This window comes from Pristis pectinata, chromosome 8, assembly GCF_009764475.1.
Source record: "Pristis pectinata isolate sPriPec2 chromosome 8, sPriPec2.1.pri, whole genome shotgun sequence".
NCBI lineage: Eukaryota > Metazoa > Chordata > Chondrichthyes > Rhinopristiformes > Pristidae > Pristis > Pristis pectinata.
The window spans coordinates 69,663,304-69,678,405 of NC_067412.1; the positions used below are offsets into that span (position 1 = coordinate 69,663,304).

Consider the following 15,102-nt stretch of genomic DNA (forward strand, 5'->3'; position numbering starts at 1 on the left):
CAGGAACATACTTTTGAATTTAGATGTGCTATTTAAAAACAAAATCAGTATTATCCTGTTATTTCTTCCCTCTCTTACAATCAAATAATGAATTGGGATTTTGTGGTAGACGGTCCTCATTGCTAGTCATGTATAACGTGGGTAATAATTTCCAGCAGATGTCCCTGTGTGTCTAAATGTAAAAATTGAGCTATTAATAACTTTGTTGCAAATACATGAAACTGTGGAAGTTGCTTTGCTGACATGGTAGATTATAATCAGCATTAATTCAACTGAACTAGAAGAGTAATTAGTATAATTGACCTAGGAATTCTTGGGTTAGCAAGATAATAAATCCTGCCCCTGTTTATCACCTAAGAAATGTTCTGGAAATGTCAATTCTGTGAACGTTGGTTGTGGTTTTCAACCACCATGGTTATGTACCTCCCAGTTAGCTAGGAAACTGTACCATACTGAGGAGAAATTGAAGTTGCAATGTTTAAATTTAAATTTATGTTGCTAAACATACTACATTGATTTTAAAGTGCCTTTAATCCAGATTATTTTGATTGAATTTATCTATATAATCAGACATTATTTTGTCTTTGCAATCCAAGTGCTTGAAGATGTTCATTCCAAGCAAAATAAACTCCTCCCTTAGAGCTTACATGCTGTATGATTAACGGTGATGCAAAGGGCCTGACAAAATTTGCACTCCATTTTTAAACCAGACATAATTATAACTTTTTAACCTTGAATAGTAACAAGTTATTGAAATGGTGGCAAAAAGTTATAGTCATTTCATACTGTCATATTGCTGGCTGAATCAATGCCCTCAAGATTAAAACAGGTTCTAGAATGAAATCTGTACAAGATATCACTCTGTTCATGATCCATGTTCAAATCTCCTAATGATGCAGTTCCATATTGTGTCCACACTTTCACTCAGGCATTGTATGGATTCTCTTTTTCTATAGTATTTCTAACCATTTTATGATGTCCCTCGCCACCCATATCCACCATTATCCTCTATTCAGGAATCCTCTACAGCCCTCCATGTAAGAAAAAAGAAACACTCCCAAGTCACATACGATTACACTTTCCAACTTGAAGCCATCCAGCCTTTGGTCCCTTATTTACCACAATACTCCTTTTGCTCTCTTCAACCTTAGTCAGCCCCCTTGATGTGGTCCCTAACTCCATTCCGAGCACAAAGAGACAGGCTTGAACATATCTGGTGCACTATTGGTTTAGCCCTCCATCCACAGGTCTGGATGAACCATGCTAAACAATTCCATTCAAATTGTAACTCAGAAAGATAAAAAAAACTGATTAGCAATCATTAGTGTATCACATGATCCTGAAAGTACAACAAGGTGAAAGACTGCTGCCTAGAAACTTCACACTAAATGTAAGGAATGGTGACCATTGAAATACTTTTGTTTTACAAAACTCCCTTCAAGTTTTATCATGATTATAATTTGATGAAAGTATATTACATTCAATTACACTGGTATGATATGTTACTAATTGCTGCAATCTGGTTTTAGTAACATGTTGCAAGAAACCTGGGATGAAGGGGTTACCTTCTGAGGAACAATTGAATTTTATCACTGAACATTGGACTAGATTTTGAGGGGCTTTATAGCTTACTCTTTCTCCTACTTCTTATGACCATTAACTCTAATCTGCCTGTTGTCTAACAAGAATTAACCTATGAAAAATTACAAAAATGCAAGAACCAGAAGATTAGGAGTTTGTTGAGAAGCATTTTTCCCAAAACCAATTTAACAAGGAATTTGGGGTCAATCCACAAGGTAGAAAGAAATAAATTTGGTGAGGCAAGGGGAAACTGAAACAATACGTCATATGCGTGGATCATGGGCAGTAGGCAGAAGGCTGAGTGGGGCTGGAGATAACAAGGCTGGAAGATGTGGAAGGAAGATCTCCTGAAGAAATGAGGTCCATGACTGTCAATAGCTGAAGTCCAGTGGTCCAGAGGGAGGTTTGATGATACATCTGACAGTTGATGTTTGGCTTCTGAAAGATAAAGGTTAGTTTGCCAAACAATAGTACCATCCTTGTTGGTAGGTTTGACGATGATATCAGGGTTGACTGCACATTCAGAAGTAGAATAGATCAGAATGAACAATGGAGTGGTTTAAAAAAATCAATTCAAGCTATGTCGTGTTGGCAGATAACACTGACTAGATCTGGAGAGCTTAAGAGGCTAGGAAGAGCCCTGGTGGCTTGAAGACACCTGACCATTCATGAGTTGGGGACAGAGAAAGAACAAAGCCAAAGCTTTACTGAGCACTAATCATTCAGAAAGGATAATGAACAGGAGGTGGGGACAGGGATGAAACAGGGGGCAAGAAATAGGGTCAGATGAAAGTGAATGAGAAGAAAGATCCAAAGTATTATTAGAATTCAAGAGCTATTATCAAAGTTTGAGAGCTTTAACTTCAGAATGGAAGGGAAAAAGTCATTGATTGCAGCACTAGGTGTGGAGGAGGGTAAAGTGGAATTACAGATTTCTACAGCTTTCTGATGGATTGAGTCAATGTTATTGCAGGGGTTATATGCATGCATGTGCTGCTGCAAGGAATTAAGTGGGGATCTTGCATTCCTTTGTTCACGTTCATTCTTAACTGCCCTTAAAAACCTATCAACCAGATAACTTTGTCAACAGCTTATCCTCAGTGCAACCCTGGCCTCATCCTTCCAGAGATAATTCCCTTTGTCCTATCCATCCCTCCCCATCCTCTGCAGCTCAAAATTAACTTGTTTTCTCCCTTTCCTAGTTCTAACAGTATTCAATTCAAAATGTTAATTTTGTTTCACTTTCCACAGATGTTACTTGACCAGAGTGTCTCTTGCATTTTCTGTGAATGAAATGGGCTTCTTTTAAATTGCAAAGACAAACAAATGAGGAAAAGTATTTCACACAAATATCCCTGCAGTTAACAGGCCAAAATGTCAAATTTTTGCTCCTAAAGCTCAAACTCTCCAAGAGCTGATGAATGCAGTTAGGACCTAAGTCTCCACTATAATTATTGTTAACTTTTTTTTCCTAGATACCTGATAAAAATAGATATAGGGAACAATATAGGGTTTTGATCCTGGAGTATGGAACATCTTGGGCAATGTTCCTCAATCCTTCTTGCATCCCCAGCAAACCTCCCCAAGGAATGGCACAAATCTTTAGAACTATGGGGAACAAATCACCCATTGCAATTACACTTTAGAACCAAAGTTATTCACACATCAGTCAAGATGCAACTTGCAGACAATACTTGGATTTGTACACACTCAGAGGTTGAACTCCAAATCATCAGTAATGCTATCACTGAACCATACAAGAGGATGAGCCATACACTCAAGGTCCTCAAAATCAAGGTCCTTTGCCAAACTGCCAATCAACACCATACAGCCTCTGACAATAAAGTGATGGCAAAACTCTGGAAAACATGATTATTTCCCATATCTAGCAAAGGCAGACACTGCCAATGAAATTCACCACAAGGCACTGGCACAGACTTGGGCTAATTGAGGAAAAAGTGTATTTAAGTTCAAGACCTCACACAGTGCACTATATCCTTCTGAGACCTGGACTACGTACTGCAGGCAGCTCAAGATTCTGGAAAATTATTACCAATAGGTCTTTGCAAAATCCTCCAATTTCACTAGAACAGCAAGAGTCCTTTCCCAGTCCAACGTACCCAGTATACTAGTTACACTCAGTTGGCTAAGCTGGTCAGGCCATGTTGCTCACAGGTTCAGTACCAAACTCCCGAATTACACTATTCTGAATGCTATCATGGGAAGCTATTACCAGTGGACAGATGAAAAGATTCAAGCAGGTACTCAAGGCTTCATTCAGGGGATGCAACATCCCCACTGACTCCTGGGAATCTATTCAATGACTGCTCAACGTGAAGGAGCAGTTGTAATGGTATTGAGAATCTTGTGTCCAAACATGCAGAGCCCCGACAGAGGCAGCCAAAGGAGAGTACCACCAGGTTGCCCACCCACCCCACCAAACACCACCTGTGAAACTGTCTACAATTCCAACATCAGCCTCGTCAACCATCTCAGAACCGACAAAACCCAAGTGGAAGGTAGTTATTGTCAATCCCAAGGAATCACTTCAGTAGAAAAGACAAACAGAAACAGTACATTAAGTCTGCTGGTTATAATCATTGCAAACTTTCCAGATTGAAACATAATTAGAAACGTCAAAATGGCTTCCCACACAAGGGCTTGTGTGAGAGTGAGATGGATTGTCCAACTGTTAAAATGGTACAGTTCTAGAGAAAATCTTGATTCAACAAGATTTCTCCAACACAAAGTTCTGAGGCATTTTCAATCTCAGCAACATCCATAAGCTGGTCATCACTAGCACAATGAGAATTTACTGCTAATGCAATTATAAAATACAAAAAAGCGAGGAAGTTAAACATAATTCTTTATAATGTTTCATTTCAAAAGGCTGTTCTGACAGAAAGACTCCCTCTCAGAAGATTTATTTTATTAATAACTGTTGAAGCACAGTGTGAAGAATTCGTGTAAGCAGCAACATGTTAGTAAAATTCCTATTTTTATTGGCGATTTCTGCTTCCAGGCCATGCAACTTCTATGAAGTCCATCTTTAAGAGTTTAGTTATGCCATTTAACTCTCAATTAATAAAAAGGTATGAAATGGACCAGCTGACTACATTTTAATAGCAAGTGATTGTGATGGAACTTGTACTAAAGTACCTTGCCATTTGATGGTACAGAAAATTGCAATGTTTCTTTTGCAGGGTGGCAGAATGCCTCAAGCATCCTATTAAATTGCATTAACACTAGAAATAGATCCAGTAATACATTAATGTGCTCACCATATCCAAGCTTACGTTTAACTGCACATCCTTATTATTATCACTCCACCCACTAGAAAGTATGCACTGCTATTTACAGATCATGGCTATAAAACTGCACATTTCTTAAAGTAAAAGGATTGCCTTTATAAGATACCTTTCATGAATTCAGCTCATCCCAAAGCATTTTACAGCCAACTAAGTACTTTAGAATTGTGGTCAAAATTGCACTGTAGAGACAATGGATACCAACTTGCACTCAACACTCTGATATTTCCTGAACAGTCTGGTTTTGTTGATTAAGGCTTACCATTCTTCAGAATAGTCATAGTTTAAAAAAAATGCAAGTTTAAAGCCTCAGTTCAGTATTGTAGCACTCCCCAAATACTACAAAATGTCAGCTTGGATTTAGTGTTCAAGTTGCTGCAGTGCCACATGAACACACCACTTTCTAACACAGGCAATGGTGCTACTAATTGAGTTACAACTTGCATTTTCATACAAAGTGCTCTTTGAAAGATGAAAGGGAACTTTAAGATTTATTCTTAAATCATATAAATATGGAATTCTTAACATTCACCATTATTGATGCAGCTACCATAAACATTTTCTAAAAGGCAAGTTTGAAAGAATAATGAGAATGTCAGATATAAGGGGTTAAAGCAGAGTTAGTTAAAGACCATCTCTCTGAGACATGGGCCCCAATAACTTTCTTCTGAACTTTATTTAAATATACAAGAACAGCAAAATCACAAGTCAGTATGAGAATATACTGTGAAGACCTTTAACAGTTTCCCTCCAGAAATTTTGCTTTATTATTTGTAATTCTTTCAATTTTTAATTTCCATTTTACCCTTTAATACTAAAAGTGTTGCACAGGAAGACCCTTCCAACTATCCTTAAGACTGGAGGAGACAGAATCTAACAGCAGGTGCGGCACTGATGGGCCAAATGGCCCCTTCTGTTCGTAACAAAAGTCTACTTGAATGTGTTCAAATCCATTTTTTAATCTTTATTGAATTCAAGCCAGAGTTTAGGCTTTATATATGCGTGTGCATTTGTGTGTGCTTGTTTGTATGTTGAAAGCTACAATGCACATCAAAAGACAGAACATCAATTTAAACTCCCATTACAAATGTTTGTAAAAGGAAAAATACAGATGTTCAAAAGAGCTGTGCATTAAGTATTGACAGCACAGAAGAGATAGAATTGAAATTGTCCGCAAGGATTTATTTCAAAAGGGGACTTAAAGTTAAGTTTGTTAAGCTGCAATGACTACTGTCCTTGAAAGCAGTGAATAACCGTGATTCTTTACCAAAGTCTCTTACAGCTGCATATGCACTTAATAGCTATGCCTGCTCATGGGGAACATTAAGCTTATATGAACAAATGTTAAATGAAAGTGTCTTGCCAACAGAAGAACAGGGGCTGCATTTTTAATACGCTTCATAAATTATTAGCTTATAGTAGCATGTCTATTCTACTAACGATATAGAAATTGTGCACCTGCTTTAGGAAACATTTGTAAATCATCAGATTCAGAATGCTCTTTCATGTCAAGTGTTCACCAACCTGCTGTTAAACCTCATAAACACAACTTATTCTATGGAAAGCAGGATATAAAGTCATGTAACAAAAATAACTTTATTTAAATAAAAGCACAAATTAAACTGTCAAGACTTTGGCATTTGTTCTAATCACAAAATAGCTTTATTTTTATACAACATCACATACGCATATCATAAGAAACATTAATTTTATGGGAAATCTGCATAAATGTCTTAACAGAAATTTATGCAGTGTTATCCAAATTTTGACAACAATAATTTCACTATGAAATTTGAAATCATTTATCATATTTAAAGGCTACGCGTTATTTGGCAAACATTTTAGGATACAAACCGCATTTCGTAGAACTTAGTACACCGCGCTGTCAAAAAAATGGCATTTTTTTTTAATTCACTATTTGGCATCCCCGTGTAGCTGTAAATAGAAACACACTCTCGCCATCTCGGAGTAACCTCCCCATTAAATATTCTTGGAAAGAAGCACATACGCAGTTCGCTGTTCATGAAATAATGAAGGTTCAATAACCCCCACCTGAAATATCCAAAATCAGTTAATTTTATATGCCACTACTGTTCAATTCCGCATCAATTTCTCTGCCACTAACCACTAGAATTACTTTATTTGTTTCGATTATTTTTACGTCAAACGCGATTAACTAAGCTGCTGAAGGCACCGGGACATGTGCCAACACCCAGTGTGCACCACATCCAAACACACGCACACACGACCAAACTTTGTGCTCGGATAAAAACTAAATGCACCAGTTTAATAAACAGCATTGTGTCTTTAAAATTAAAAACGAAACAACAGACACTTTAGAAAAGTTCATCCATCCAAATATATCGGAGAGCGTGGTAAACTAGGTGAGGCAGCAATGGCACATGGAGTTTGAAAGCTGGAAGAGCAGGGGGTCTGTTCTAAGGATGGTGGGTCGGGTTTAGGTCTAATCACTTTGGGGGGTTGGTGGACAGAGGTTTGTGATGGGCAGATCACTCACGGTAGAAAACATATTCGGTGTAGCTGGTCCATATCTTGTCGTCGGTCTGGTCGTGGGCGAAGGCGCAGGTGCCCGTCGAGTTGCAAGACACCATGTGGAAGCCAGCTTCGGCCAATTTGTCAAACGCCTGCTCCAGGAAAGTAAACTTGAGGTAGTAGCGAGACGTGTAGCGCTCGGGGGGACGGTCCGGGTCCCTGCTCTCGTTCAGCGTCTCCCCGAACACCTCCTTCGCCAGCGCCGTCTTGCCACAGACCATGATCCTGGCCACCCTCCTGAACTTGGCGTCCGTCTGGCTGTCCCTGCCCAGCGTGTACGAGCCCCGGTAGCCGATGGTGATGAAGCCCATCCTCCTGTCGCCGCTGACGGCGCCGGCGGCCGCTGTAGCCGCGGCCAGGCTGCGCACGGCGTCCGTGTTGGGGGAGCCGTCCTCGGGGTCGCTGGGGCAGGCGTCGTCGTTGATGGAGTTCTGCTTGCTGAGTTTGGGGCTCAGCGTCTTGACCAGTTCGGGTAGCGCGAAGTACTCGGCCTCCCGCTGCAGCCGGCTCCTCTCGGGGAAGTGGTCGGGCAGCACCAGCTGCTGGTCCCGCATGTAATCCAGGATGTAGCGGAAGAGAAAGCCGTCGCGGTCGATGAAGAAGCGCCCCTTGCCGTCCCTCGCCAGTCCCAGGCCGTTTTTGCGGCCGAACATCTGCGACAGCAGGGAGTCGGGCACGCTGAGCAGGGTGGAGTGGCGGGTGATGTACACCTGCCCGCCCACGTTCAGCTCCACGATCTCGGGGAAAGGCGTCTCCTCGCTGGCCATGGTGGAGCTGGCGTTATCCGGCAGAGCCATCGCCTTGCTCAGCCCCCGCTCTGCTGCAGGCACTGGCCGGCCCTCCTGAGCTGAGCTGCGTGCGGGACAGGGGAGGGGAGGGGAAGGGGAGGGACGCGCTCTCCGGCCCCGCGTGCTTCCTCCTCTCTCCCGCGCTCACTCTCCCCCAGCTCTTCCTCCCAAGTCAATTTTAAAGCGGGCGACGCGAGTCCGCCCTCGCTGTCAGCTGTGGGCGGGTCTGCTGCGCCCTGCGCGGATCAGTGCTTCCATCCGAGATACGGGAGGCTGCAGATGCTGGAGCAACAGACGCAGGACTGCCGGAAGAACTCAGCGGGTCCGGCAGCATCTGAGGAGGGGAAATGGACGGTCTCGACCCTAAACGTTGACTGTCCATCACCCCCGCCACCCCCACCCCCAGATCCTGCCAGACCCGCTGAGCTAAATGCTCCAGCAGTTTGTTCAATGTTTTAATTCTTGGGAATCTCATCCTCGTCTTCGGTACCTGCACCCACAGTCGCGATGACTGGTCCTGTCAACTTTTACTTTTCACGTATGATTGGCTTTAATGTACCTCATCATTAGACGCTACTGCATATATTTCAGTTTTCAATAGATCTCACTTTATGACCACTTGCTCTATCAAACGTGAACCCAACTTGGCAAAGAGCCTCACACTGCGATATTCAAATATCTGTATGCACTTCGTTTAAATAAGAAGTAAACCATAGCGTTTGTAACCACTAACCAGTATAAAACATTTAAATTCAATACTCAAGGCTGCATTCTGCGATATCCTTGAAATATCTGATGGTTGCTGTGGGCAATCGAGATGGCTGGTTGAATGCCAATGACATTCAGGATGTAATAAAAACATTTTTTACGGACATTTAGCTCCGCACGCAGGAGTTATCAGTTAATATTTTCGTTCAGCGTTAAGTATGTGTCAGGTTAAATATAAATATTGCATCTTAAGAAATCAGCACACAGATAAAATGATTCCATTTAGCTGGACTTTCTTTGTCCAGTATATAAGTCACACCGCCATTCACGTTAAGTATGTTTACATTTTTATTTCTTGAAATGTCTTATTAAATTTATTGTACCATACTTTGTGATACCCAGTTTTGGTTAATAGTTGAAAGCTTCAATTATTATTTCACTAAATTTTCTACAGTATTCGCGGTTCAACATGATGTAACGTTTGCAAAATAAATGCAGAATTGTATTACTCATTTGGTTAGGTTCCTCTTTTAAAATGTTTTGTAACTTTCAAACCGTTCATTTCAGCCGTAGTGCATAATCTCCCATTAATGCATAGGGAGTGCGGGGTCACGCCGACTCCAAATTGGATGTCTTCTACCTCGGCAATATTGTGGCATTCTTTTGGTTTAGTTACCTATGACAAGTATCAATTAATATATAATATTGTAACATAAATAAATGAATACTTTTTGTTCCATTAAAATAGCCCCGTGATGACTCATTTTACAGAAAAAGTACTGTTAACCAGACATGTCTTCCAGCAGGTTTGAAGTCTCAATTTTATCAGCAGGACTTCCCTTCCAACCATTTTAGTGATATAAATAATGGAGTGTGGGCGTCTGTGTCACCCTAAGCTTCTCAAACAGCAGTCTAAGTTTCACAAACTCAGTTTACAGCATGCTGCTTCCTGATGAAGGGCTATCGACCTGAAACGTTGACTCTTGTTTCTCTCTCCAAAGATTCTGCACGACTTGCCGAGTATTTCCAGCATTTCTATTTTTATTTCAGGTTTCCACCACCTGCAGTTGTTTTTTGCATTCGTTGCTGTAGACAGTCCGGTCGAAACGTTTTGTATTCTAGGACAGTTGTGAACAGTAAATAGTAAGGGGTTAACAAGAGGAAGGATGCAAGGTGATGTAAGCAAAGTCAGAGTGTGTGAGTAGAGTAAGTAGATATATCTTTCTTTACCAAGGAAAAAGATGCTACCAAAGTTTAAAGAAGGGCGTGGTTGTGGAGATAACAGAGAAAATTGATAATGCACATGACGTAATGAGCATAAACAAGTTTGATTGAATCATAAAGTTTGAAATGAAGGATCTGGGTGAGTATTCATGAAAAGCTTTGAAAGTACCAGAGCACAGGGCATGATCATTGGTTCAAACTTTTTAATTTGAAGGAGGATCCACAGGACAGATTTGAGTTGGAGATATAATGAAGGGCTGCAAGCTGGGAAGTAGGGAGGATTTAGGTCATGCTGGGAACTGTAAAGAAAGATGAGTATTATAAAAATCTTTTGCATAAAGTATTACTGCAGTGACATGGATAAATGGTTTTTCCATGCCAATCAGTTAGATGATGTGGAGTAAAAATGGGTTAGCATTCTTAATTGAACCACTAAGAACAAAATGATCCCCTTAAACAGCTTTCATTTTTAAGAAATTTTGCAACACTGTCAAATTACGTGATGGGCTGAACGAATATGTGTTTTTTTACTGCTCAATGATAACCCTTCCCTGGCTAAAAGGAAATATCTAAGCTTCAAATATGTAAGATATTCCACACTTAGATTATCACATATAACAAGATGAGTGAACCAAAACTTAACTTTCATGGTCAATTATAACACTTTGAGATATAGTGATTTTCTTTATATCCATTAATAGCTGTGCGTAAATGAGCTTGAAAAGGGATCTGCATTTTCAAAAACTTTCTTTTCTTATTTGTCACACTGTGTTATTGATATTTATCCTACTTAGAAAATGTATCCTGTTCTTCATTCCTTTCCTCCTGTTAATGTAAGATTTTAACTTCTGTGAAAGTGGAAGAATGTTTTTGACTAGATTAAATATGGAAAAAAAAGTCATTTCAACCTTTTTAATTTTATCAATTCAACAATTCTTCCATTACAGCACTTATACTATTATGTAATAAAAATCTAATATTATTACCTTGCTAACAGATTTTTAAAAATACATTTGAATGAGTTAAACAGCATTTTCAACCACATTCTTATGACGGACAATATAACGTGTACTTCAGTTAAAGATGTCATGTAATGGTGGAACAAAGCATCCCTTTTGCCAGTAAAGCAAAGTTATTTGAATACCTTTGATGCTATCAAGCAGGGAATGAATTTCTTATTAGTTGCTATCATTGTTTAAGCAAACAAGGTAGCAAGTTTCAAACACAGCAAGGTTTCACTTACAGAAAGTGAAATAACCAGCCAGTTAAACTTTTTTCCTGGTGCTCTTTGAAAGCTATTCACTGAATACTGAATTTCCTCCAATATATCATTTAATTCACTGCTAGCACAACCCACAATAACAAAATTGAATTCATATTTGAAGTTTAATAGAATATTGCATTTGTTAGAAAGTGTAAAAACAGAAAACATTAATTTTTAATTCTCTGCATTGAATCAATTTTAATCAATATCTTGATTATACTTCAATTTATTTTCATATATTCTTATGCATATTTAGTGGTCTGTGGTTTGAATATTCAATTAGAAGGTGTCATACCCGTCTCCTATTATTTTCAGTTTAATCATATGGTGCCCTCTAGTGGTAGCATGGAGTACACTGTTTTCATAGAAATAAAGCAGAAAACTGCAATTAGGAATATCTAAATCATTTTAAAAGGTCTTTGAGTGCATTTGATAGGGAGATAGTTCATAGACAAAGTACTTGATATAATCCCTACTTTGGAAGGTCAACAATGTTGGGGTTTTCTTGCCCATGGCAATTGACTCTACATTTGAACTATTTGAGATGGCAATAAGACTGACCACAGTTGCAGGATCCAAATTCCTCCTTTAAATGTTCACCCTGTACAAGAAAAATAAATGCATTGGAATGATCTGTGGCAGGAAATAAGGAAAGGCCATTTTTCGTAAAGGACCACACAAGAAATACTGTGAACAGTTCTGGGAAACAGAAAGGAGATACAGGCCTTAGGGGGAGCACAATGCAAATTTACTACAATGTTACCTGAACCATGACTAAATTATGAGGATAATAATCAGTGAAATTAGAATGTTGAAGGTTAACTTGACTGAAATAGATAAGCTGTTTTCCCTTGTTAGAGGTCCAGGACAAACAGGTGTAATCTAAGAACTTGAGCCAGGCCTTTCAGAAGCAAGTAAAAATGTTAAGCTCTCTCCTCGGCCAATCATGAATTTTAAACCTGAAAATAACGGGGTAAAGGATTTGGGGTAAAGGTGTGAATATGGAGTTAGTTCACAGATTTACCATGATACCATTGAATGGAGTTATAGGTTCATTGTAGGTAACTGGTTTGCCGCTGCATCCATGTACCTAAAGGGCTGCCGTTAAGGGAAGTGGGTATATTGTGGGTTTTATTTCTCTTGTAATTGTTACGGACTCAGTGAAAGTCCCTTTAAGATAGAGAGTGTGTGTGTATGTGTGTGTGGGGCGTGCTTACATCAATAGAAGATAAAGGACGTAATGACGTTGTTGAAGAAGTAAGAAGAAGAAGAAGGAGAGAGAGAGAAGGGAGAGAGACACCAGCCTGCTTGTTTTCTCTATCGATGGATGAGAAACAATAACTGTGTTTGCCACTGAAATCCATGTATGGAAGTTGGAAGTAATCCGGTGGAGTTCACTTTGTTGCTGACCTGTAGAAGGAAACAGGTATTTGTGTGTGGACGACCACGGTTCGGATGCTTTTCGGGGTGAGGAAGTCACTACCGAGTAAACACTGAAGTGTCGTTTGGGTTCCATCGTGGAACATTTGGATTTCGTATGTGCTCTCTCTATGTTTTTCTACATCTACATCTTATCTTCAGACAACGGTGGTTGTTGAAGAAGCCCTTGCTCATGTTTCACCTTATGGCTTGCGGAACTGAACTTTAAGAACCATTCCGGAACTGGGAGTTTTGGACTTTGTCACACACACACACACGAAGAGTTTAGTTTTGGGGTTACGTTCGAGGTTTAACATTCTTGAATTCTAACATACTAACATTTTTACTTTTATTTTACGTATTATCATAAGTAGTGATTAATAAAATAGTTTTTAACACTAAATCATGCTCAGTGTGTTTCTTTTGTTGCTGGTTCGTGACATAATGAAAGGATGGTATCAGTGAAAAAACATAGCATAGTTGTGTGGAGAAATAATGGGAATAGCTTTCATACTGCTTTCACCCATTTGCAACTGACAACAAAACCATAATGAAAATAAATAGTGGACTGGAGAACTAATTTACAGATTGATTTCCACCAGATTTACTTTTCAGGGAATGCACAATCTAGGCAGAAAGAAAACCTCGAGCAAAAATTGCTAGGGGCATTAACAACAAATTGGAGTCAAATGATACATTTATCAGCTCAACATCAGATAAAGGATGCTACACTTTGGAAGGCAGTCACTTTATGTGACATTTGCAGGATCTTCAGGTAAAACTAAAAACTTTTGGAAGGCATTTTATTTGTATTTAGTTTTATTGTTATGTAGAGGATTTCTGAACTTTTAAAACAGTTTCTTAGTACTTAATACACAAAGATCATTTTGAATACATTACTCTGGCAAGAGTAAAATAACATGAGGAAACATAAAGAGAAACTGCAGCCAAGGAACAGTAATCAGCTCCCAAAGCTGATGTATTCCTCAGTTGCAAGGGTTGGTTTTCAAATGACTTTGAAAGGGAGTTGGTAAATAAATGAAAAATATCTTTATATCATTTTTTGAGGGAAGGGTTAAAATAAGATATCTTTATTAGTTGCATGTACATCGAAACACACAGTGAAATGCATCTTTTGCGTAGAGTGTTCTGGAGGCAGCCCGCAAGTGTCGCCACGCTTCTGGCACCAACATAGCATTCCACAACTTCCTAACCTGTACGTCTTTGGAATGTGGGAGGAAACCAGAGCACCCAGAGGAAACCCACGCAGACATGGGGAGAACGTACAAGCTCCTTACAGAGAGCGGCCGGAATTGAATCCCGATCACTGGCGCTGTAATAGTGTTACGCTAACCGCTACACTACCGAGTGAGAATGAATAACTGTAGGTCTCTGGCTCCTCTGCAGTAATGCGTCATGGATCTTCACATACTCAGTAGATTCTGAGGTGGAAAGATTGATAGATATTTTTTAGACATTAAGGGAATCAAACAAAATGTGCTTAGTGCAAGAAAGCATTAAGATAAAAGATCAGCTAGGTCTTATTGAATAGCAAACCAGGCACAAAAGGCCAAATGCCCAACTCCTGATCCTATTTCTTATGTTCTTGTGTTTTTATCTGCATGTCCATTTCAAAGGTCTTTGCAAGACAGGTCTCAGGAAAATCCAGCAAAGAGCTTGGATTTTTTTTTCCAGATACACTAAGATGCTGGCTATTGAAATCTTTTCTCCATTTACCACAACCTATAAAATAAGGTATTTAATTTAGAAGATTCCAACTTCAAAGTGGGGCACTTCAGCCTTTTCTCACAGTGACCACTCATCATCCCACAGGTGTGCTTGAAATGAAAGGCACGAATGAATGACTTCACATCCATTAAATCCAGCCCAATTTTTTAAATGCAGGAAGTTGGCAACTGTCGATTGCTTATTGCCTTCATGGAAATAGCTCCAATTATAATGAGGCCATCCTGGGATAAAATGCCACTTCTGATCTTTGAACCTTCAATGAACAACATTCTGTCACGTGGTTCTTCTCTCACTCAGAGAAAAAAAATGGATTAGGAAGAGTCTTTATATAGTCTCTTCAAGGGGAAATATGAATTCAGAAATACTTTGTCATGCAAGTTTCACTCAATAAGGTTAGAGCACTTTATTTTTCAACAAAGCAGATATTATTTTCTGGTGAAAAAGGTTGTTAATTGTTAACTAAGACAGGATGGGGTAAGATAACAGGAGCTGCACAGATGGAAATACA

At 39.4% G+C, this 15,102-nt stretch overlaps 1 protein-coding gene across 1 annotated transcript; it reads right to left on the reverse strand.

Moving 5' to 3' along the window:
• Window positions 1-6,529: 6,529 nt before the first annotated feature.
• On the reverse strand, window positions 6,530-8,465 carry kctd12b (potassium channel tetramerisation domain containing 12b). The gene has a single exon (XM_052021686.1). It carries the CDS (start codon window positions 8,237-8,239, stop codon window positions 7,400-7,402), a length of 840 nt encoding a protein of 279 aa, XP_051877646.1. The 5' UTR covers window positions 8,240-8,465; the 3' UTR covers window positions 6,530-7,399.
• Window positions 8,466-15,102: the final 6,637 nt, after the last annotated feature.

Bases quoted from the DNA above. Each gene is read 5' to 3' on its own strand.
- kctd12b (XM_052021686.1), bottom strand. From the start codon at position 8,239: ATGGCTCTGCCGGATAACGCCAGCTCCACCATGGCCAGCGAGGAGACG.